This window comes from Montipora capricornis, chromosome 10 (genome assembly GCF_036669925.1).
Source record: "Montipora capricornis isolate CH-2021 chromosome 10, ASM3666992v2, whole genome shotgun sequence".
Classification (NCBI taxonomy): domain Eukaryota; kingdom Metazoa; phylum Cnidaria; class Anthozoa; order Scleractinia; family Acroporidae; genus Montipora; species Montipora capricornis.
The window spans coordinates 11,351,351-11,376,350 of NC_090892.1; the positions used below are offsets into that span (position 1 = coordinate 11,351,351).

At 40.3% G+C, this 25,000-nt stretch overlaps 1 protein-coding gene across 1 annotated transcript in view; it reads left to right on the forward strand.

The window, feature by feature from the left end:
- The window catches only part of LOC138019589 (uncharacterized), a 32,078-nt gene that overhangs the window by 4,195 nt on the left and 2,883 nt on the right, over positions 1-25,000 (forward strand). The window contains exons 2-8 of the mRNA XM_068866446.1: positions 1,130-1,480; positions 7,006-7,166; positions 10,632-10,794; positions 11,660-11,748; positions 17,452-17,695; positions 18,924-18,959; positions 24,541-24,684. Coding sequence (XP_068722547.1) covers positions 1,130-1,480; positions 7,006-7,166; positions 10,632-10,794; positions 11,660-11,748; positions 17,452-17,695; positions 18,924-18,959; positions 24,541-24,684 — 1,188 coding nt within the window. The remainder of the gene's footprint in view (positions 1-1,129; positions 1,481-7,005; positions 7,167-10,631; positions 10,795-11,659; positions 11,749-17,451; positions 17,696-18,923; positions 18,960-24,540; positions 24,685-25,000) is intronic.

Consider the following 25,000-nt stretch of genomic DNA (forward strand, 5'->3'; position numbering starts at 1 on the left):
TTGCAAATCTGACCAATTTATAAATATTGGCACACAATATACATAGTACTGGATGTGCTGAGTGCAATACTGAATTCAGTACAGATGTAACTCCACGCTTCATAGAAGAATGCTTGAAATGGCAAGGTATCCTGCTGACAGTTTTCTGATTGAAATCCATTTAAATTCACAGGATAATCCCCCTCGAGGATCTTCAAAGTGTTTTTTTATTTCTGTGACAAAATTGAGTGTGTTAACGATGAAACAACAACAATGATATTGAATGTAAGGAGAAATATAGACTCGGAAAAATATCGAGTGTTGGTCCCAGTCGAGACCCACAAATTGACCCTTGCTCACCATAGAGTCTCCAGTAGCTCAGTGGTTAGAGCATCCGACTAGATCACGGAGGGTCGTGGGTTCAAATCCCATCTGGGACTCGGATATTTTTCCGAGTCTACATTTCTCCTTACATTCAATATCATTGTGACAAAATTGTTGTAATTTTTCTCTTGAGTGGCAAAATACAAAATAGCTCAACAATACCTGTCCATATATATGTTCACAATGTAATGGGTGAGGCAGACTCTTTAAGAAATACATTGTATAATATCAGAAACCAATAAGGGTTCAAACGTGTAACGGCCCATTGTGTGCTGGGAAACAAGCTTCTGAATCTTCGCTTTGCTCCGTACCATATTTGGAACAACAACAGCGAGGGCTCTCCAACTATGGTACTTCGCACTGAAACATTCAACCAATCAGTTCGCACAGAATATTCGGAAGCTGTGAACGCGAGTTACATGTTCCAACCCTTATGGGTTTCTGATAATATTCAATAAATGCTGCCTCCTACTTTTGTCTAAGCTTTCACAGTTGTTAAGAAAGCCATTACTCTTTTTATAATTTCATTTTCTTCATTGTAATTTTTTTTTGTTCGGAAAAGGGTAATAAAGGTGTTGGTGTTGTTGTTATTAATGCTGCCCTTGAATAAACAATCAAAATTTAGTAAATGCCAAATTGAATGCATTTAATTGAGTAAATACAGTAACTGGTCTGACACAAGTGACCTCCAGAGATGTAAAAGACTGACCTTTAGTCCTTTGTGCAAACCATTTTATATAAGGAAACTGCTTTGTCTAAATTGCAGGGCCCCCAAGTCCACCACGCAATTTGAGAAGGAGCATTGTGGGCACTGTTGGTGTATACAGAGAATATTGGGTGCTTTGGACAGCGTCAAAGGACAATGGGGGACTACCTGTCAATTATACCCTCAAAGTATGCTTGAATGAGACTTACCATTGCAAATTCATCAGTAACCCTGAATGCCAAGCCACAAATGTAATGAGCACAAGTAAAAGATTTTCATGCATTATGCAATGGAAGGTTGACCTTTTACCTTGTGGGGAATTTTGTGACTTCATCCTTTGTGCAGTGGCCTACAATGATGCTGGAAAAAATGAGAGTTGTATTTTTGCAAAAGCAATTCTTGTCTTTGCAGGTAAGAATTTCACTCATTATGTTATTGTGCAGTGCTGAAAGAAGAGGGGGACTGGGCCCACATGTTTCTTTATTCTCTCACCATGCTTGCCAACCTCAAATTCAACATCCATAGGGAGTGACAAAGAGGCTCTTTGATATCCCGGGGCTAGTGGAATGACATTTTAGGCAAGTGCTCTCTTATCATGGGTTGCCTGATGGGAAAATATCAATAGAATAATGCAACAAATTGTTTTGTTTACTTTGTAGCCCTTGAAACTGATGGTGTTTGAGTGAAATATTACTACTGTACTCCAGACTGTTCCACGATATGAACAGATTACACTTCAGAAAATGCACTCGCATTTTCAGTCTGCCATCTTACCTAGTTTATACACTACCCAGCATACACTACAAGCACGGGTTACACAGGCAACCCACAGAGCAATCACTACATCTCCCCAAATTTGAAACTGAAACAATGAATATAATAAAATTAAGCTTTGATGAATCCCTTTTAAAAGGCATAACTGTAAAAATCCAACAATGAAAGTTAATAAAGCTCTGTCTGTGAATGTAAGCAAATCTCCTTCAGCTAAATGTCTACCACTCATAGCAAAAATTCAAGACTTAATAAAATTAATATGAAAATTAGATAATCTCGCAAGTAAAACAGTTCTTAACAAGTCCTTCATGTGAGATAGTCTTTAAGCCCTGGCGGGGGGGGGGGGGGGGGGGGACTCCCATATGGAACAGACGGGGATGCTCGTAGGATAATTTTGAATTTAACCCCTAAAGGAGACTATCTGGGCGTGGCTCAAGCTTTTTGTGACCCCTAAAGGACACTAATCTCGGCGTGGGTTAAGGAAATTTTGACTCCTAAAAACAAGTTGAAAAGAGAATTTGACTTCTGTTTCTCTTCGGGGAACCCTAAACGAGACCTTGGTGGCTTAAAAGATTGGCGCTTTGCCCGGAACACCCTAAGCGAGACCAAAATCCAAAATTTACACCCCCAAGCGAGACGACGAGCATCCCCGTCTGTTTCATATGGGAGGCCCCCCCCCCCCCCCCCCCACCCCCCGGGCCTTAAGCTAACCAGGCTCAGCTCTCTTGTGATTTGACCTTCGAGGTTCAATAGTCTGTTCAGGCATCCGATTAACGACAGGCTGTGGCAAGCCACGGTCATCAGCAGAGTCATCCGCAGGCTCAGTTGCAGGTCATTCTGCTGGGCTAATGACAGGTTGAGGGCTATGTAGTAAGGACAACTGGTTCGGATATCCATTACAGGTTTCTGCTCTCGGTGGCTATATAATGCCAGTTGTTGCTTTGACAGTTGAGATGCCCCTGGTTCAAGATCTATGAACCTTTCACATGGCCAACATTCCTCTTTAGCAGCTGGGTTTCACCACAGCAGGGCTCGAAATTAACGAAAAAATCCAGTCGCATTTTGCGATAAGATACGAAAATTTAGTCGCAATTTCGCAAATTTTAGTCGCAAAATCGCCGCGCTGCATTGTGTTGTCAGCGGTTTAGCAAAAAAAATATGAGCCCGCAGTACTTGTGTGTAAAGAAACTGCTGAAAATGGCGAATGATCGAAGGAATGGAGCTGTGCACGTAACATCGCAGCTAAATTACTGTACAATTACGCTACCTTCAGAGAAAATTCACAGCGAGAAACAAAATAATTTTGTCATTTATTTATTTATTTATTTATTTTAGCAAAAGTAGCAGCAAAGTGGCAACTTCTAACCCTTTTATTTCGAAAGAATGAAGGTGACAACAAGTCGCAAATTTGCGACTTCTCCAGATATTTTAGTCGCAAAGGGAAAAATTTAGTCGCAAATGCGACCGTATTGGTCGCAATTTCGAGCCCTGCACGGTCAATGATGACCAGGTCTCCTCTCTTGGAAACTACATGTACACTACACGTCTCTGGATCATACTTTGCAGACAACTAAGTCTTGTTCTCTTTCTGCTTCATTAATGGCACCTTGTCTCCTTCTGTTGGCAGCTCTCTTGTTTGCACTTTCAGCACCATGCAGTTTCCATTCAGCATTCTGATCGTGTGCCTGCTGATTAGTGGTACCAGATCTATTGTCCTCCTCCTCATCAGTGGTTTCAAACTCTGGGATCTTGGTTTGGATCTTCCTTCCATACAATAATGTAGCTCTGCAGGGCTGTTACCAGTCGTGGTGTGGGGTGTTGACCTTTAGACCGGAACATACATCAGACTCTGTAACTCTCATTAACATGATTTTCCATCAGTATGGGCCACGCACATTGCTCTAAGGGGTGACTCGTTCTCCCATTCTACCCTTGGGTACGGTAAGTATAGGCTACTGGCCTCTCCTGCCCGTCATCCATAACAAGACTTAGTACAGCTCCTAGGTCATAACTTGATGCATCACAAGCCAGTCGTAATTCTCTATTCAAGTCATTAAGTGGACTAAGAGTGAATCACCTGTAAGACCTTCCTTACTGACCTCGAAAGCTTTTTGACATTCCTTTGTCCAATCCCACGGAATACTCTTTTGCAAAAGCTTATGCGCATGCAGTGGTGCTTAGATGTTGTGGCTAGACCTGGCAGAAAAGAATGATCATATTGGACCCTGCCTAGGAAAGAGATCAATTCACTTAATAATTATGTTCCAAGGGGCTGGTGCTTTCTTTACTGCATTGATTTTCTCTTCCACTTGCTGGAGACCTACTGGACTTATTTTTAGACCTAGGTAAACCACTTCAGGTTTTAAGAACTCTCATTTTGACAGTTTTAGATGCAAATAATATTGCTGCAGCCTGTCCCAAACTTCTACGAGTATTTTAAGATTCTCTTGCCAATCATTGCTGCTCACCAATATAATTATCATCCTGTTTACACACACATTTTACACCATAGGGTAATTTCTTGAAGGAATACAGACCTTTGTGGGTGTTTATAGTCAAGTGTTCTTGACTTTCTTCATCAAAGTTCAGCTGTGTGTACATGTATGCATGGGATACATTGTAGGTCAAGTTTGCTAAATACCATTGAACCATCAAGGGAAGCATACAGATCCTGAGTGTTGGGTAAAACATACAACTTGTTCTCCACATCCCCATTGGTAGTCACCTTGTAATCACCGCAGATTCTCACTGTGTTATTGGACTTCGGCACGTAACCACGATTGGGCTTGCCCAACCTGACTTGTCAGTTTTCTTTTTTAATCACCCTGGGCATGTTTCTCAAGTTTGTCTAATTAGCTCTTTTTCTACTTGTTCCTTTGATGCATAAGGAACTTGACGGGCTTTTACAAAGATTAGCTTTACATCCCTTTCATGGTTATATGTGCCTCAAGCCCCATCATGCCTGCATAATGTCGCTGAACAAATCATTGTATTTTGACAGAAGAGTTCGTAGTTGACTCTCGGCACTGGCTACGTTTTCACTGGAGACGCTAAAAATCTCACCCCATGCCAATTTGATTTGACTTGCCAATTTTTGCCAGGCTTTCCACTGTAATTAACTACTAGTACTGGTAGAGAATAATGTTTGTTCTTATAAACAGGCCTTCTGATATTATGCGATAGTGCGATTTCGCACAATCGACCTCAAATCGCATCTGATCACACAATTCACGAAAAATCGATAAAATAAAACATAAATCAAGAAGTTTCTTAGGAGTTCCTGCATAAATACGCCATTTTAAAGATGATTTACTTTCAATTGGAAAATGGCTAAAAAGCCTTTGTTACCTTCCATTTCGTAAATATTCGAAGTTCAAGGTGTTATTTTGCATGTGGGGGGCCTGGTACGAGTCGCATTCTTAAAGAGTCGCCAATTGGTGTAACACAAACACGCCCTTTGTTCAGATTAGCAAATCTGTTCAGAAATATAATACATGTACTGCACACAAAAACAAAGTGTAAGAAGCTGGTCGTAGCATACAGAAATAATAATAATTGATCATTCATTTGGCATGTTAGCTGTGTCCTTTCAACTTTTAACGTGGTGCACCAATAGTGCAGAAGACCTCATTTTCTTTAGTTGTCCCAGCTAATGTCGATCAAGATTCATAATTACTGTCCCTTATGTTCAAAATGTCTTCAGGGCAGAAAAAACGTGTTTTTTTAATCCTGAAACCTTGAAAAACAAGCTTAAAATTGCTCAGAAAAAAATCGCATAATTTACAATATTTATCACATAATTCGCCTTTCTAATCGCATAATTTGCCCTGCAAATTTCGCACAATTTGCATTTTTTCATCGCACCCTATCAGAAGGCCTGTATAAACAACATTACACTGAATTTTACCTGACACATAAAGCCTTCCACCTGTGTATGTCCAAAGCACTAAATTCCTTTGATGCTGACTTATTAAAGGGTATGTCTGGAAACTTCTCTTGATATAAACTGTTTGACATTGTGGAATAGTCTGCAGCAGTATACCACCACCATTTTACAAGGTTTCCCATTGATTACCATGTCTACAGGGAGTAGATACCCAATTCATCTTTGCTGCCTGATTCAGATCCATGGAAATTGTGCACTACATGTAGCTTCTCCTTTGTTGGTTTCATTTTTGTTTCAACAAACGGATGCGAAATTACCAATCTTACAACAACAAATACCATTTTGCATAACATTTTGCATTTTTTGAATTTACATGACTGGCCTGAATGTTTACCCCCACACCTAAAACATTGTTCATAATTGTTCTTAAATGTCCTTTGTTGTCAACTGTTGTCACCAGTGCTCAGTTGGTTGAGCACCGGGCTGTCACATGGGAGGTCATGAGTTCAACCGGACCAACACTCAGGGTCTTTAAATAACTGAGGAGAAAGTGCTGCCTTTGTAATTACATCTGCAAATGGTTAGACTCTCAAGTCTACTCGGATAAGGACAATAAGCCCGTCTCACAACCCTTCAATGTTCATAATCCTGTGGGACGTAAAAGACCCCGCACACTTGTCGCAAAGAGTAGGGCATGTAGTTCCCGGTGTTGTGGTCTGTCTTCTGTGGTGTATCATGGTGGGGACTGGGTAAATGCTCGGAGTGGCTACACCAAGCTACTCTAAAAATCCTAGGGTAAATAAAGTGATATGATGGTGCAACCTTTCTTTTTAGCTTACATTCAAAACAAACATGATCTGGGTTAACAAACTTTTATCTGAAATTCTTTAAGACTTCTTATCCAACAAAATATTTGCAAAATTGCACATAAAATTCCTGACGGCTACACTTGTAAGGCTGGTGAGTTTCAAAAAGTGGAGGTTTCTATTAACCCAATGACTGCTAAGCCGTTCCCATTCATTGACAAGTAAAATTGTCTGGCATTAGACAGTAGAGTAAAATCTGTTAGTCACGCCCTCAGTCCTTGGGGGAGTATAGAGGTTGTTGATCCATTGACTCTAAGGCATTCTCCATTGAAGAGTAAAATTGTCTGGCTTTTAAATAGCAAAATCTATTAAGTCTCACTCCTAGCAATCATTGGTTTAAATTTCATGGTGTTTCATCAACTGTTGCATGCATTTATTTACTTTTTGTGACATTCCTCACTTTTTTGCAGCCACCCCTCGGCCCCCTCTCAGTTTCAGAGTTAGCATTGAGGATGGAGAAGTTACTGTGCAATGGGAGGAACGGGAAGTCTGGATGTATGCTGCCTTTATTGATAGATTGTACACTGTGATGTATTATCCTGTATCGGGCAAGTTCGTAGTTTCAAATGAGGTATGTTGTCTCATTGAGACTGATCTTCAGTGATACATATGCATGTACATCCCGAAAGGCACTTACTGTATTATAGATTTAACTTTAATCAGTAAAAATCTTCTTTTGTTTTTCCACCGTTTTGTAAATGGTTGATAATTACAGGGTTGCCAAACCCAGTCGGAATCTGCATTTCATTTCTCTGTTTTATTTATTTTATTTTTTTCCGTGTCATCAGAAGTCTGAAGTTTGAAGTTTGAAGTTAACTTTATTTATTCATAAATACATAGCAGTTAAAAAACTGAATTGCGTATTTACTTACATAATGAAGAAAAAAAAATCACATTCAATTATTAACTATCTAATTATTAAAAGGGTCCACTTGGCTAAAAAGGGAAACTCTAAGCTGTGTTCGCTTTAAGACATGAAGAGATAGTAAAACTATTCTTAAAACGGTCGGTTTTGAAGCGTGGTACATGAAAAGGTCGCACGCGCCTTAACAAATAAGTATACAAAAATTTGGTTTTATCAACGGCGTTGATAATGTAAATTGGCCACCGTACCGAGATTCTAAAAGCTGACGTTTCGAGCGTTAGCCCTTCGTCAGAGCGAATCGAGGGATTATGGGTTACGTGTAGTTTTTATAGTAGAGTAGGAGCTACGCTATTGGTGGTAACATGGCAACGTGAAAAGTAGGAATATATTAGTTAAATGAAAAGCGTTCGTTAATACCGTGAGGATTAAGGGTGCTTTCCGTCGTACCTAGATGTAGGGAAAGGCCGCAGATAGCCATGTGTATTTTGGAGTGGTTAGGCAGATTAAAATGGCGAGCGACTGGCTTAGATGCATCCTTGTCATTCTTCTCAACATCGCGAAGGTGTTCGCGGAATCGGTCACCTAGTCGTCTACCTGTCTCACCAATGTATAATTTATTGCATAACGTACAGGTTATGCAATAAATGACATTTGCGGAGGTACATGTGAAACGATCGGTGATCTTAACAGATCGCTTAGGTCCCGATATCTTGCTAGTGTTAACAATGAAAAGACAAGTTTTGCATCGTGAGCGCGCGCATTTGAAAGTGCCGGGTTGCTCGTTAGTTTTGAGCGCGCTTCTAACTAAAAAGTTGCCTACGTTTTTGTCGCGTTTGAATGAAATAAGTGGAGGTTGCGAAAAGATTCTACCAGTCTCGGGATCATTTTGGAGTAATTATAAATTGATCGAGTTCTTCTCTGCTGGATGAAATAGCGCCGATGCAGTCGTCGATGTAGCGGCCGTAGAGTTCAGGTTTGGGGCCGTTGTACTGATTAAAAAATAGGTGTTCAACGTATCCTACAAAAAGATTGGCATAGCTAGGTCCCATTCTTGTGCCCATCGCTACACCATTAATTTGTTTGTAATAGTTGCCGGCGAATGAAAAACAGTTAAGCGTTAAAACTAGTTCGGCAAGGCGGAGGAGCGTTTCCGAGCTAGGTTCTTTGACAGTGCGTTGATCGAAAAAGTGTTTAAGTGCTTGAAGACCTTCGCTATTAGGAATGTCTGTGTATATAGATGTAATGTACATTGTGAAAATAAGTTTGTCTAGGCCGGAGAAATTGAAATCGCGGAAAATTTGTAGTGCGTGTGTACTGTCTTAGCCACTCTCATTTTCGCCAAAACTAGGTTTTGTAGTCACATCAACTTCATCGGCCGTTGCCTCAATTCTAAAGTCATTCCTAAAGGTTTTCGCTCGAACTTTCATGCGTCTACATTCTCACACTCAAATCAGTATCTTCACCAAATTCGACGTGCGCAAAATTCTTTTTCACGTAATATTATGAGGATCACAATTAGAGCTATATGCCAAAAACGAATCGCACTTGACAAACAAATTCTTCATTGCCGCTCCGAACTTTCAAAAATCTGTCCAGCAATTTTAGTACAATCGATTCGCGCTAAAATCCGACAACTTAACTCTGGACTGTTTGACCATTTACACCAAACCAAGACTCTAAAACTTCAACAATTAATAGGTCCGCAAATTACCGACGACACTACATTGCATAGCCATAATACCGTAATTACAATTCCAGAAAATCTTCCGCTTACTGACTCATAAAAATCTGTTCTCAGTAAGGGCCTAAATTTTGTCCCTATTACCAAACGCACCAACTCCGTTGATAAAACCAAATTTTGTATACTACTTCCCCACCGACGCAGCACCACAGTTTCTTTAGAAACTACCCCTTCATTTAACAAATAAGTAGTTCCTCTCCCTCCCCTGCTAAGTGGTGTCATGGTGTGTAGAGTTTTCTGCGCATATGTGTGGTAAGTTTGAGGGGGTGCTACAAATACATAGATATACACAGTAGAATACAGTACTGCTCAAATGTAAGATACCACCCTCATGTGCAATGCGAGTTTAAAGAATCTGTAAGTACATCAACTGGTTGATCTTAATTGGCCTTTTGGATTTGTTTGTGAAAGCCCCAGAGGCATAACAAACACGCATTGTAGCACATGTAAAACCGTCTAGTCATTGTTGACTGAAAAGCCGACATACAGCTGGTGTGCGCAAATAAAAAAGACTGTTAACCGTGCTAATTCAGGGAACACAGAAATGTGAATTGTAAGCAGTTTGGCCAGGGAACAGATATATAATAAGTACAGTTGTCGTTTAAGTCAACATATGTTTTCATTTTTCTCGAGTCGGCACATTAAAATTCAGACTACACAACACGACACGTGATGGAAAGTCAGGAAAACCTAACAGGCTTTGTCTATCTGATATCTTTATACAACAAAATTATTTTGAGTCCATAAGTATTACAGTGTACAAAACAACCACATCACTGAGTTCAAATTTTTTACGCACATCTTGATGTTTGTTTCACGGCTGAAATCTGCATACTGTCGTACGTCAATGTTTGGTTTAGTACTTTGCTAGTAACCACATGTCTTCTCAGGGGGGCTGTTTACCTAATACTTCTACCATGGCACTACAGTGATATACAATACGAGAACAATATCGTGTACTATTACATGTAGAGCTACATATTATGCAAAGACAACTTGAATCTCCTGGAAGACAAAAAGCAGCTCAGTTTGACAATATGAAATAAAGCGCTGTGTTACTGCACTACCACACGTACGCAATGCGTGCCTATTTTTTCTAAAGATGACAGGAAGTTTTTCTTTCAGACAAATGATTAATTGGCCGGTAGCCAGGTTTTTAACCTCAGAAAAAGATCTGTTTCGTCATAGGAACATGTGAACGAAAGGGCCTCTTCTGGCACCACTTTTGGGTGACCCTTTAAATGGTCTTAATGACCCCCGGCTTGAAAAAAATTGACTGGAAAGCTGCAGTTCAATACCACCCAATTCAGTCCCTTCTGTTTTTGAGTAACACGTACCACAGGAAACCCAGTGTACGCTCATGGAGCGTCTAGTTATAAATACGTAAATCAAGTTGGGGTTTGCATTGCTCGTTTAATTTATCATTTCAGACGAAAGAGGTATGGAATGAAACTTCGATAAGTCTGTCCGGACTGGAAGTGTTTACAACTTATTGCTTCTTCTTGATGATTCAAATCATCGATGGCGAGAGAAATACAAGAAGTGCTCATAGTGATGTATTGGGACCAAAGTGTCTGAGGTCCCCAGCTGGAGGTAGGTGCAAAATTAACATGTACGAAGAATTTTCTGAGGTATTTTCAGTTTTTCAGTTTTAAGGAATTTGCAGATTATTGTTCCAAGAAAGTTGAAAGTCATATTTCTTGAGCATGACCTTTCAGTGATGTGTAATTTGGCTTCACGCTTGTAAGTAGGCGTAAATGCATGGGGTTTTTATGTCTGAGATTTCACAAACTCTGAAAACACAGGAAATGTCAATTTCAACTATTACGTTTGTTACCCCTTACTGAACGACAATGAAGATCACTCGCCAGCATGTAATCAAAATTGGTTGTGCATGTACTTTGGGTCAATCCTGGACAAAAGTGGAGATTATCTTTCGCAAATTCTGGAAGGCAGCCATGAGTGCCTGTGTGAAAGGGGAAGGAAACCATCACACTGACATACAGAGGGTTAATAGGAGGGTCTACCTATCAACTGACCCTAATAATTATCGATTCCCTGCACTTGTCTAAAACTACCGGTAATTCTTTTGTTTGCTTAACTGTCCCCTTCAAAGTGACTATTTTAGAGTCCCCCAACACTAGTTGTAATTCCATCCATGACTGCGCGAGGAAGAGGAATTGGTTAAATACCAGATTGACGTCACAAGTTTTGCATTTTGATAAAGGAGTTCTTTGAAGACAGCAATTTGCAAAGTAATTTGTGACATCAACCCAGTATCTAACCGGCAATTTCCCCTTCATTGCTCTGTCACAGATCAAACTATGATCACAGGCAAAAAGCTACAATACAAGAAAAGTGGTCTATCAAATGTGATAAAATCGCACGTCGAATATTCGATTGCTGCTGACCACAATGTATGGATAAAATGCTCCTTTTTGTAAACTGTTTGTTGCAGATCCCATCAGTCCCCCCAGGATTGTGGCTCATCAGAACTTTATTTATCCAGGCCATGCTTCTTTAAGAAATGTTTCAGTGCAGTGGAAGGTATGTTCTGAGAAAGAATTAGGTCCTTTAAAAGTTAGGCACCGCTCAAGATGCCATCTTAGTGTTGCATACAGTAACTATGCTAGCACAACATAAATACATGTCGTTTGATGATAAATTCATCAAAACCACTGTCTGTCATCAAACATTTTCCCACTAAAATTGGAGAATGCCCATTCAATATTTTAAATTTGTATAGATGCGATGACCAAAAACCCAAAATTACTTGACTGTTGTCTTGGTGGCTGTCATTTTTGTTATTCATTTAATTGACAGTCATTAGTGCTATAGGACCCTTCACGGCGGTTTTGACGGTTGGAAATGGAGCGTTCTGATTGGTCGATTCCAATTTGGGCGGGACATGCAAACCTACGTGAGGTGGGACATTCAAAATTCAAATCATGACGTCACAGACACGTGACACTCTGCGGGCCCACAGGAAACAGGTTGGGGTGTTTTGCGTAACCATGCTGGATACAAAGATAATGGTCGGGAAATTCAAAATTCAAACAATGACGTCACATGGATCGAGAGAGGGATGACGTCACAGAGTCCCAGGCCCCTCACGGTTAAAGTAAAAAAAAAACAAGATAGGATAGTTTCTTTCCGAATCAAACAGTTTAATGAGATAGCTATATACAAACGGGAAATCATGAAATTGAAATGTTGAAAAATGAAGGTAAAAAAAGTAGAGAGGGTACATCCCCATAAGGGCAACCACTCTCCTTATGAAAAACGGTTTCAAATATACAAATATTTGCAATAGAGGGCTCAGAAAAAACAAACAAAGTAGAGTTCCGTCTTGTTCGCAACGTTCCGTACAGTATCTATTCAAACATCTCTGAGCTGACAGCAGTAAACAAACAAGCCTTGCAAACCATAACCAACCATTTTAATCAACAACTAAAACTGAAATGACATGCACAGTATTCTCCTTCACAACATTTTTCCGTTTTACTGATCATCTTTACGTCCTCTCTCTTCAGTTTAGAGTAACAGCGAAATTCTTACTCATTAAAAAACGGCAAGCTAAAGCGTATTCAATTCACTTACTCGACTGCCATTTCACAGACAAACAAAGCAGCTCACGACTGGACATCCATTTCACACAAAACGCCTATCAATGTGATTGTTGAAATATGCCAGAATCTCTGTCAACAGGGAATGGCAAACGTTTTCACGCCTTCTTCGTTTTTTTAGCGAGTTTTACAAATAATTATGTGAGGCAGGGGGAGTTTCAGCAAGGGTTTCATTCGGTTCGAGGCGTGTGGACTCTGTCTCGTCCGTTGAGCAAAGTGGGATCTCTCTGAGCTTGTTCCTCTTTTGTCGATGGCATAGCTCTTGTCTCTCCCTGATTTTGTTCTTGTTTTTGTGATAGTACTGTTTCGCATACGCCTGACACCGAGCTTTCTTTCCGTGGTCGTATTGTCTCCTCTTGGCTTTCATCTGGATCACTCAAGTTTTCGGGTAAACTAAGGAAAGAGGACTTGATAAAAATCGACACGATACCACAAGCACTCGATATGCGGTTATGACGCCTCGATCGTGGTGTCATTAATGAGGGAGATTCGGCCCGAGTCCAGATCTTGAGTCACTCGCACCGTCACTCACAATGAGTATTTTGGGGGAGTCACTCCAAGGGGTGATAAGTAACTCATTCTGAGTCACTCGCCCCCATGACTCACAATGAGTATAAAAGCAGACGTCAAACTGGCGATGCTCATTTGGAGCAATCCCTTTGGGTGAGTGTATGGCACATCTCTGCCGCTACTGCCACAAACCGTTTGGTCGAGCTTATAACAGAGACCGTCACGAGAGGCGAGGTTGTTGGAAACGCATAGACCACGAGCCTATGGGAGACACAACCATGGGGGACATATTTGAGGAAGTACAACCCTATGCTGCCTCGGAAGAGAGAAGTGAAGAAGATGAGGAGCGAAACCAAGATGAAGAGGAAGAACAAGACTCGGACTCGGACTCGGACATGGTCATCGAGTCTGAAGATGAAGACGTTAGTGACAGGGAAACAGATGACCAAGATCCCTGGGAAACTCTGCGCCGAGAGGTGGAAGAGTCACTGAATTCAACCTATGACAAAAAAGCCAACACGTTCTTGAAGGAGGGGGTCTCTGAAACGATAGCTGAGGCCAAAGCTTTCAATGCCCTGTTACCCGTTTACAGAAGAAAGTTGCGAGGGCTGTACTTGCACTATCTCCAGTGGTTTGAACGTCTAAAGCATGACCCCGTGCATAAAGACGTTATGAAAACCCGACATCGTTTCATGGAGGAGGATTCGATGGATGTTGAAGAGGCTACAGATGCAGCTGTGGAGAGACGGAAATTTTTATTGAACAGGATGTTCCAACCGCGTCCCATCCCAACTCAAGATGAAGAAGAACAAAATGATGATGACAAGTGAACGATTTTTAGGTGTAGAAACTAAAGAACCCGATGTCCACCCAACCACACTATAGACACTTTCGATTTTGTCCCGAACGCATGTAAAACACGCATTGTTCTTCTCATTAAACGTTGTTTTATTTGACATTCATGCGTGAGTTCTTTATGACGGGCCTATATGTGTCTTTTTTTTTTTTAAAAAAGTAGGACTCGAATGGGTAGATAGGGGGTTCTCAATCCCACGTGGCGTTTGTGAGGGTGTGCTGCCCCAGTCCCTCTGCGGAAAGTGCGGTTGAAAACGAGGTCGTCTGATCGGTATAATATAGCGCATTCTTAGTAAGTGACTCGCTTATAATAATCACAATGAACACACCAAATTGGTTGAAAAACAGAAGAAACAAAATGGTTTCGTCCATGACCGTCTCCTGCCTTGCCGTTTGAGCTATCTATCCTACCTGCTTCGTACGAACCATTTACCTGATAGCAGACATGTACACGATGACGTTAAAAACTAGGACAACCTCAGGGACGGGAGTGATCGGACCATTTTTTTTTCTTGGCGGGAAATGACGTGGCAGCGCTGCAGCTGTGTTTTTCTGAAACGGAAAAAAAATTTGATCGTTTTTCAAATACATTTCTTTTCGAGAGCGACGAAGTTTTGATAATCCAAACCAGACATCGCTAAGGTGTGGAAATGGGGCTGGATAATTCAAAACGTCCTTAAAAAAGGATACCTCCTTGGTTTCAAAGCAATAATCTTTGTAAGTCTATTGAAGTTCAATAGACTTACAAAGATTACTGCTTTGAAACCGAGGAGGTGGCGAATCCTTTTTTAAGGACGTTCGCGCCCAAAACGTTCCCACGTACAGATTTTTGTTAAATTGCCACGCAGAAAGGTAATGATCTACTTTTGCCAAAAAGGCAAAAAAAATGGGGGATCACCGTGCTCGTTTTCGAGATCGTGAGGTGCACTTTTAGAAGCTTGCGTTATTTTAAGACGATCTTAGCTTACAAATGTCAGCAATAAAAAAGCTACATTAGTGAAATTTAGATCAGGTAAACGTACTCAATTCAACATAACTAATATAACTAAACAAACTTTTGAAGCTGATGTCTTTTTTTGAGGTGAAATAGACCTTGAAAAACGATGCATATTAGTCAAAGAAAGAAAATTTTGGTCGCACGAGAGCATAAAAAGCGAAATATTAGTAACTTCTCACATACAGATTTTTTTTTTTTTTTTGTTAAAATGGACAAAATCAGGAAAGGAAGTGATCTACGGAAAGAAAAATGGGGGTCACCGAGCATTCAAGAGAGTAAAATCGCTGCGAAGTTCTCAAAGCGATTGTCTATTCGCACTGTCACGCCATTGCGTGACATTTCCGAGAAGACCTGGGTCCACAGCTATCCCAAAATGCCACATGCTTTCACGTTCCATTCGTGTAGAAAATGTTTGCACCTTTGGCATCGTGTTTACCTTCCTGTCTGCGATGCACGACGTGTGCGTGACATGCGCGAAAAAATGCGCAGTAGCAATGGGCGCGAACGTCCTTAAAACACAGAACAAGTGGTCTGCGTGCGCTGTTCTTTTTGGTGGAGATTTAAGCGATGAAAGTTTAAGTGAAGCGTTGAGAAAAGTGGAGGAGGAGAAGAACACCGTTAAAAGCTGAGAGAAATATCTAGCGAGAGACAACATTAAAAGCTTTCAGGGAAATGGTTTCCTTCTTAATGCATACCTCGCTGCCTCACATAATTATTTGTAAAACTCGCTAAAAAAACGAAGAAGGCGTGAAAACGTTTGCCATTCCCTGTTGACAGAGATTCTGGCATATTTCAACAATCACATTGATAGGCGTTTTGTGTGAAATGGATGTCCAGTCGTGAGCTGCTTTGTTTGTCTGTGAAATGGCAGTCGAGTAAGTGAATTGAATACGCTTTAGCTTGCCGTTTTTTAATGAGTAAGAATTTCGCTGTTACTCTAAACTGAAGAGAGAGGACGTAAAGATGATCAGTAAAACGGAAAAATGTTGTGAAGGAGAATACTGTGCATGTCATTTCAGTTTTAGTTGTTGATTAAAATGGTTGGTTATGGTTTGCAAGGCTTGTTTGTTTACTGCTGTCAGCTCAGAGATGTTTGAATAGATACTGTACGGAACGTTGCGAACAAGACGGAACTCTACTTTGTTTGTTTTTTCTGAGCCCTCTATGGCAAATATTTGGATATTTGAAACCTTTTGTCATAAGGAGAGTGGTTGCCCTTATGGGGATGTACCATCTCTACTTTTTGTACCTTCGTTTTTCAACATTTCAATTTCATGATTTCCCGTCTGTATATAGTTATCTCATTAAACCGTTTGATTCGGAAAGAAAATATCCTGTCTTGTTTTTTTTCGCTTGAACCGTGAGGGGCCTGGGACTCTGAGACGTCAACCCTCTCTCGACCCGTGTGGACGTCATTGTTTGAATTTCCCGACCGTTATCTTTGTATCCAGCATGGTTACGCAAAACACCCCAACCTGTTTCCTGAGGGTCCGCAGAGTGTCACGTGTCTGTGACGTCATGGTTTGAATTTTGAATGTCCCACCTCACATAGGTTTGCATGTCCCGCCCAAATTGGAATCAACCAATCAGAACGCTCCATTTCCAACCGTCAAAACCGCCGTGAAGGGTCCTATAGCACCACTACAGTCATGGTACTTTTGTCAGTATGGAAATTATTCTTTAAACTTCGATAAAGAATTTAATGCTTCGTAACGTATGCTTCAAATGTTGCAAATAATAAATACTTCATTAATACCCAAAGATTCAGTCTTTGTTCTGCAAGTTGAATTTATTATGTTCATCGCCGTCCAATCAGATCATGTCCCATCAAAACGAATATTTGAAAGGAGGTGTGTCAAGCTTAGTAAGACTTATTTTTGGCCAGCACCGACTTGATAAAAAACGCAAAATTTCAAACTTGACCTAGAGCATTTCAAATGTCCAATTTCTGTGGCACAGCTACAAATGTAAATTCCTCCCATTTATGGGTAGAAGCCCTTGCATACTTTTGCTTCCCAAATTTTTTTGCGTCTGCTTCACACATTACTTTGACAAGGGATGCCCACACAAGCCCTAATGATAATAATAATAATAATAATTATTATTATTATTATTATTATTATTATTATTATTATTATGATTGTGATTGTGTTTGCCAATCTGCAAAGGTTGTGTGAAATGTGGTATGATCTACTCTAGTTGCATTGCACATGTAGATTCCTTGATGATTGACTTTTAAAGCATGGTTTATTTCGTACTTAGCTGGCATCAAATTCTTCCTGGAAAGGCACTCCATACCAATATCACATTTCTTGTGAGTACCATGTTCCCATGGGATGGAAATCCCTTGGCAACAAGTGTCTATATCACACAGATGCAGCAACAAATAACACTGTACTACAACACCTGAACTCTGCAGACAGTTACAATGTTTACGTGGAAATGTGTAACGAAGAAGGCTTGTGTAGTGGCCGTGGAAAATCATATCTGGTGGAGCCGGAAGGAGGTACCTACCTGTACAGTGTTAGCCTTCAGCCTTCTACAGTGTTGTATTATCAGTAGATATTTTTTGGTTTAAGATTCTAAACTTTTAAAATGCAACTACCTGTTTTCTAACTGATAAGGCATCTATACTTGAATGTTGTCTTAGAGAACATGCTCTCAGCTGTTGTTACCTGGTATTATTGGATTGGAAAGGATTTTAAAATGTGTCTACTCCCTAAGGCAGTTAGATCATTGTCTTGAAGTATGTGCTGCTTGGTAATTCTGACATATCTGATGTCTCTCCTCTTAAATGCCACATGGAGTGGTTGCTTTAAAGTGTATATGAGAGATGTTTCTATTTACTCAATCGAAACATCTTGGTTTTCTGAGATGAAAACAACCAAAAATAATCCATACCGGTTTAATTCTATGCCTTTCAGCCTTCCTTTTAAAAATCGGAATTTTCACTTCTGGTGGGGAACAAAACTGCGCTAGTAAGGAGACTGAGAATAGCGGGCCATCGACATCAATACAGGAACGCTCGCATGATGTTTTGATTGAGTAAATAAAGACAATCCAATTTGAAGTAGCAGCAATATGTTTTTTTGCCCCTATGTTTTATCTGTGATCCCTTGAAATAAGAGGACCAGACCTTCTTCCGCGGATTTCTCCCCAAAGAGACTGATGTAATGTTTTCCTACGGTACTTTTGCAACAGCATCAGTAATCAGTTTTTAGCAGCGTGGGAGAATTCCCGTGCGGTATTAGACATAATTCAAACCCCGTCGTTTTATTATTTTTGTAATTTATATCTATTTCTGAGGTAGAAAACACAAACAGCACTGAAAGTAGTTTTAGAATCTCCCTCCAAATTCTGGGTTTCGAATTACTTACCGAATCCATTCGATTCGCTCTGACGAAGGGCTAACGCTCGAAACGTCAGCTTTTAGAATCTCTGTACGGCGGCCAATTTACATTATCAACTCCGTTGATAAAACCAAATTTTTGTATACTACTTCCCCACCGACGCCGCATCACAGTTTTTTTAGAAACTACCCCGTCATTCATAAAATATTTAACACTTAACTTTAACGAATCTAGACTTTCTTGAAAACTATGCAATGATGAAGAAAATGCATTTCAACATTTTGGGTCTGCGGATTCCTCTTTGTCGCGCGCGCGCGCGCGCGAGGCTTGTTATTCCATGCTTTTTTTTTTTTTTTTTCACTTTTTCTTCTTTTTCCTTTTCAGCCTCGTCACTGCTAACAAGAACAAACACAGACGAAGGTACAACTTCCTTGAAAACTTATGTCATAATGACACAACGTAACATAAGTATTTAAGCATTTACAGTTCTGTTGATTCTCTTTCAGTGAGGCTTGTTAATGAAGCAGTTCCCTTAACTTCTTATTTCCTTCTTTGTCTTTCATGATCTTACATCAGCATCTGAAGACTAGCTGTAAGTGTTCTGCAATGAGGCTTTTTCAAGGCAGTCATCCTTTTTTTTTTTCGTGGTGTCCCTCAATTACTGTTTTTTTTTTTCAAAAACATTCTTTTGATCGTATACCAACCGTATTCTCATTTTCAATGTCCAACCAGGCATTAGCCCATTTAGGATTAGAAAGAACCCTTCGTAGATTGGTCACCAAACCGCAAGAGGGTCCATATTCCTTGATAATTCTGCGCACACTGATTACATGATATTCTACATCACGGGAGATGTAAACATTTGGCAACATTTGAATTAGGTTTTGCGCCACCGCCCTAAATCTTGAATTGATGCCACGTCAGGTAACTTCCGGCACGCATGGCATGCGTTACCAGCAAAGAGAGCGGCTAATGACATCAAAACGAGTTTGAAGATTTTTTCTGACACTTCATTGGGACGGTCTTCAATGTTTCAACTACTCATCCTGGGTACCAGTAAGCCAACGTCTTCATCCGGAACAAATTGAAGGGCCATTTGTTCCCCTCCACCATCAGTTATCTCGCTGACGTCGTCATTTTGATCTGTTCGGTCTTCAATCTGACCGCTAACGTCTCTTAAGTCATCCGCACCGCCTCTGATATCAGTAACGCTGTTTGGTCGACCTTCTTTGCCACTGTCAGTTTCTCCTGTATATTCACCATTGAAGTCTTTATCACAATCGCCGTTGTCGACAATAACTTGTTCCAAGCTCACATAATGTTCTCCTTGATTCTCTGCAAAATTCCCAGGTTCGCAGTAGTTGTTGAAAAATTCGCTGATAGGCGGCACACATGACTTGCCCACCTGCTCCTAGGGAAGATACTATTTGGATTTCAAAGTTATGCAAGTTCTCTGCTGCATACAGTGTTAACTGATCCCGATAAGTCTCATCTTGTGCCATATGATCTATATAGTCATTCCAAGAGGCAAACTCATCATCTGCCAAATGCTCTAAAAGGGGAAAGCGATTGCTATCTTACGGGTTTCTCTCTAAGTACTCAACGATTTCTTTTCTCGTGGTTTAAGGAGATCTGTGAATTCCTAGCTTCCTTATCTGTTGTGAAAGTGTAGCGAACTGACAGCTGCCATCGCCTGGCGGGTTATAAGTTATATGAAAACCCTGAGCTTCGATGGCCTGGGCATAATCTTCTTTTGTCTTGGTTATGAGATACTTTTTACAGTGGCCTTTTTTTTCCGACAGCCTAGCTACTTGTTGTTTTTGTTTTTCTCGCTGAAGGGTGTGGCTTGTGATGTCATATACAGGGACCCATTTGCTTTCCTTCTCTCCTGATAGCGGTGAAGTGTATGAAGCTATTAGTATTTATATAGTTTTAGTAGTATTTATATAGTATTTGCATTTAAGTGTCCCCAATTAGTGAGTGCGCCACTTGGGGTGTGCTAGTAGTCTTTGACACGTTAATAAAGTTATTTCATTTCATTTCATTTCATTAGATATGCAACTTGCTGTATAGTTTTTCTATACGAGCCTCTATCACATGCCGTTGATTCCATGCTCTTCCTCTTAGGCTTATGTAAACAGAGGGCGGATTTAAGCGACACTGTGTACGCTTGTCACATCTCTTCGTCGCTTTTTGTGCTTTCTTTCTTACTTTAGAAGCATGTTGGGAACGTCGATTTCGATCATTTCCAGTTGGGTGAATTCTCCCAGAGCTAGGAAGACATTCTTCGTCTAATCCGCCTTCTCTTAAACTACTACATATTCGGCCAAAATATATTTCGAATGGTGTTTTGTGAGCAGTTACTTCTTTGGGGTCGTTGTTGAGAATATTTTGGTACAGAGGCAGCTGTTTTACCCAATTCACTCCGTCCTTACTAATCTTTTTGAGGTCGTGTTCCATCTTGGACCTCAGCGACTTGTGACAACGTTCAACGTCCCCTTACGGCTGGGGATGGCGCGGGCGACTGTAAATCAATTTAATATGCATTCGATCACATAGTTTTTTAACTTTTTGGAACTCCCCTCCTTGGTCGCTTTGGATTGCACGTTGTGCTCCATGCTCCATATAGATCCCCTTCAGTTCCTTGGCAACGACTCTGCTAGGTTTCCTTGTTAAATGGCGAAGCCAAACAAAGCGGCTAAAAATGTCAATCACAGTAGGCACGTTTCTGGAGAAATGACCAGTTCCTTTACGGCCCATATCCATTAAATCGATTTGGTATCTCGCCTGAACATCTCTGGCTCTAATTGGTTTCAGAGTTGCCTTATTCATAAACTAGGCTTTTCGACGATAGTGACTTTTGTCCGTATTTTAGAATCTTTTGTACTTTTTCTTTACTTACTCCGATAAAGTTGTGCCTAAGAGAACAAGCCAACTTCGCTGCTCCAGATCCTTTGGTTCGGTCAAATTCCTCTGCGACTATTTTGTTTATCTCTGAAGATCTTAACATTCACCGTCCCTGAAGATAAAGTACTTTTTTCCCGTTGTCTTCTTTGACTAATAACCTCCCCTTGGTTCTTCAGAATCGTACAACAGCTGTGCGCTTTGACTTTGTCCGTTCTTTTACTGGTGATTGGGTTTTTTTCCTTATGCAAGGTTGACCAGGGCTCCATAGACATCGTTTGAATAATGCAGAAGGCTTTCTGTTCCCTTTCGAGTTCACGTGATCATGGATTGTCAGAGAACTAGGGAGAGGACAAAACGTGGAGCCCTACTCCATGGAGTACCCAAATGGAGTACCCCTAAAAATCATTTATTGAATACTTTGTCAACATTGCGAGGTATTTAGATGTACATACCTATTGTTACAGTTCGATGCAAGTCACAAATTGGCCGCCATGATCGTGAAGTTTCGTAGGTATTTCGTGTATCCCTTATTATGGAGTATTTTTTAGAGAAATATTCATAAAAACCGTATACCCCTGCATACCCGCCCGTGTATGCCCATATACCGCTTTACACCCCTATGGAATGGAAAGGTAAACGTTTTGTATATGGGTATACAGGGGCATACATGAGTACATAATATGGGTATACAGGGGCATACATGGGCATGAGTGGGCATACACTGTGTACAACAGGGGCATACATGGGCATATTATGGGCGTACACGGGTCTATATGGGTGGTTATACAGGGGTATACGGGTTTGTATGAATATATGTCTAAATATTGTTTGAGTCCATTATCCCAGAGTCTCTCCGGGCGCTCACCCGCTGACCAAAAAGCCCGAGGACTCTGGGTACGAGATTGCAGCTGACCTCGATGAGCTCTAAACTTGATCCCGCGATATGATTACGTGACTGATGATGTGACTGATTTTCGTGACAGATGTCGTGAGCAATCACGTGCTCAGTCATAACCAGTTAGCTGGTTAAAGACGTGTTACGTACTTCATTGATGACGTTAGGCCTATGATGACGTTAGGCCTATTGTCATTCGAAAGAGTTTTACATTCAGGGTGAAATGTTATTACCGGTCGTTTATTAAATTTAGGTAGTAAACAAAAGATTGGATGGAAAAATTATTGGATTTGGATCACAAAATGAGAGATCCCATTGCAAGGCCAGGAGACCGGATTTAACATTAGAAGATGAAAGAAAGAAAGAAATTAATGTTGTGGATATGGCTTGTCCAGGAGAACGAAATAAGATAGTTAATAATATACATGAAAAAAAATACTCGATTCTGATTGGCTGAGGGCAGTGCAGTGTAACAGGGCAAAAAGTGTAGCACACATCCACCATTGCAAATTACACATCGAAATTGTGGATTATGATTGGCTAATAAACAATTAAGTTTGGTCAGAACCAATCAAATCTTTTCTTTTCAAATCAAGCGCGCGTCCTGGATGGCGCTTTTTGTGGGGCAATTTTTCTCTGATTGCGTGATACGCGCGCGTTTCTTCTGCTTAACCATCTCGACTTTTTCGGCGGGTCTAAAACACAGGTCCCTCGTTGCAAGTCATTGTTTGTCTTTTTGAAAGTAACCCCAAACCCTCAATTTGGCTAAGCCTAGGCCAAAAACCAACCTTAGGCCTAGGGTTAGCCAAATTGAGGGTTTTGGTTACTTTGCATAACGTAAAACAATGACCTGTAACGAGTGACCTTTGGAATGTCACCTGCGTTTTAGACCCGCCGCGACTTTTTTATGTATATTATTATTATGTAATCACATGATTTTTCTGGTGCAATTTAGAATAAATAAGCACTTGTAAATTTTTTCGAAGGCTACAAATTCGCAGGAATGATTAAATGAAAAGTGACGTTTTCACTTTTAGCTTCCAAACTTTGTTAGCTAAATTCCTTTCGCAACCTGTGAGAAAATGGAATTGATAACATTCTCAATTAATGTCAATGATATGTTTTGGAAGATTTTTCAAATTTTGAATTTGATTTTTATGAACTCTAAGCATTAGTAACACAGGAAGAGGAAAGAATAGGGCCGAATTATATGAAACTTGTACAGAGATTTGACTGTATATTTATTGGCTAAAGTAGGAAATAATAGTAATAATAATAATAATAATAATAATAACACAATAATAATAATGATAATAATAATAATGATAATAATAATAACAATAATAGTAATGATAATAGTAATAGTAATAATAATAATAATAATAATAATAATGCAAGGTGGCATGGAACTCGAACTGGTACTGTTTCGTTGCACTTGCATTTGTGTTGCCTCGTTCTACACGGAAACGAAAAGTAAAATACTAATGCAGAAGAATGAAAATTGTCCCATTACTTGTGTTGGCGCTTGCATTTGTATTGCGCCGGGTAATGCATGCGGTAAATTTCATTGCCCTTGCGTCTGCATCTGCATTTAAATCTAGTGTTTCCAGCCGTGGAGCGTTGTCATCCCCGTCTTAGTCTCTTAAGCCATAGGAGAATTCCTTTAAGAATCGACGAGACAAAAGTAATCTACGAAGGCAACGTCGACGAAAACGTCACCTCAAAATATAACTCTGCACTGACAGTCTTTCGCGATTAGTACATCATCACGTCGTTGTCGTGAAGAGTACCGCAAAAATTTATTATGTTAAAATGCGTGCCGCACGTGCAGGACGGCAACCGGAAGAGAACATTTCGCATGCCAGGACAGTGGTGTCTCCCAGATTTTTGTACTATTCATCTCTAATGGAGAAAAAGATACTTAGCAATGTAAATGTGGTTGTGTGAAGACAAAATAAAAGGGAAAACAGTTCACTTCCGGTTGCCGTTCGCGTCTCAAAAACGCGCGTGCCTAAGTTCCCCACTAAAGAAAATTAGCCGGGCTGACACGCGTTTTAGAACATTTCTTTAGCGCGCTCTGCGTAACTTAAAATAACCCAATTTACTGTTTTGACGACAACTCATGCGAAGCGTCAAGGAACTCAGCTTGTGTTTTTTTTTCCCTAAATTGACGTTTTGTGTGTTTTCTCGCATCCACAGGGAAGAAACACGATAAGAGTGAAGTCTGGGTTATACTAGTTGTCACAGTGGTCTCCTTCATTTTGGCTTTATTGGTAGTTTTGCTTTACTTTGCCTGGCGGCGCAGAAAGCGGAAGACGAAAATGACCTACCTTGCTCAGAACTGTGAGTAAATCAGAATTAGAAACTGATTCAAAAACTCACAAATTAGCTTGCTCTTTTGTTGAGAACATGTCAATTAATCCCAAACGGTGCAGAAAGTTGAAATTAAATTAATTGACAGGAAAATCGCGAAAGCGCAATGAAAGAAAATGGCGGACAAGTTAGGGGAAAGTAACAACGTTTTAATTCAGAGTTTGTAAGATAATTTTACTTTGGTTTGTAAGTTTCTACAAGTGCGATAAGCAAACGTTACAGAGCGCGCGGTTCTAAAACAAAAACGAAAATAGCGATGACTGAAGTGTTACAGAACGAAATACTT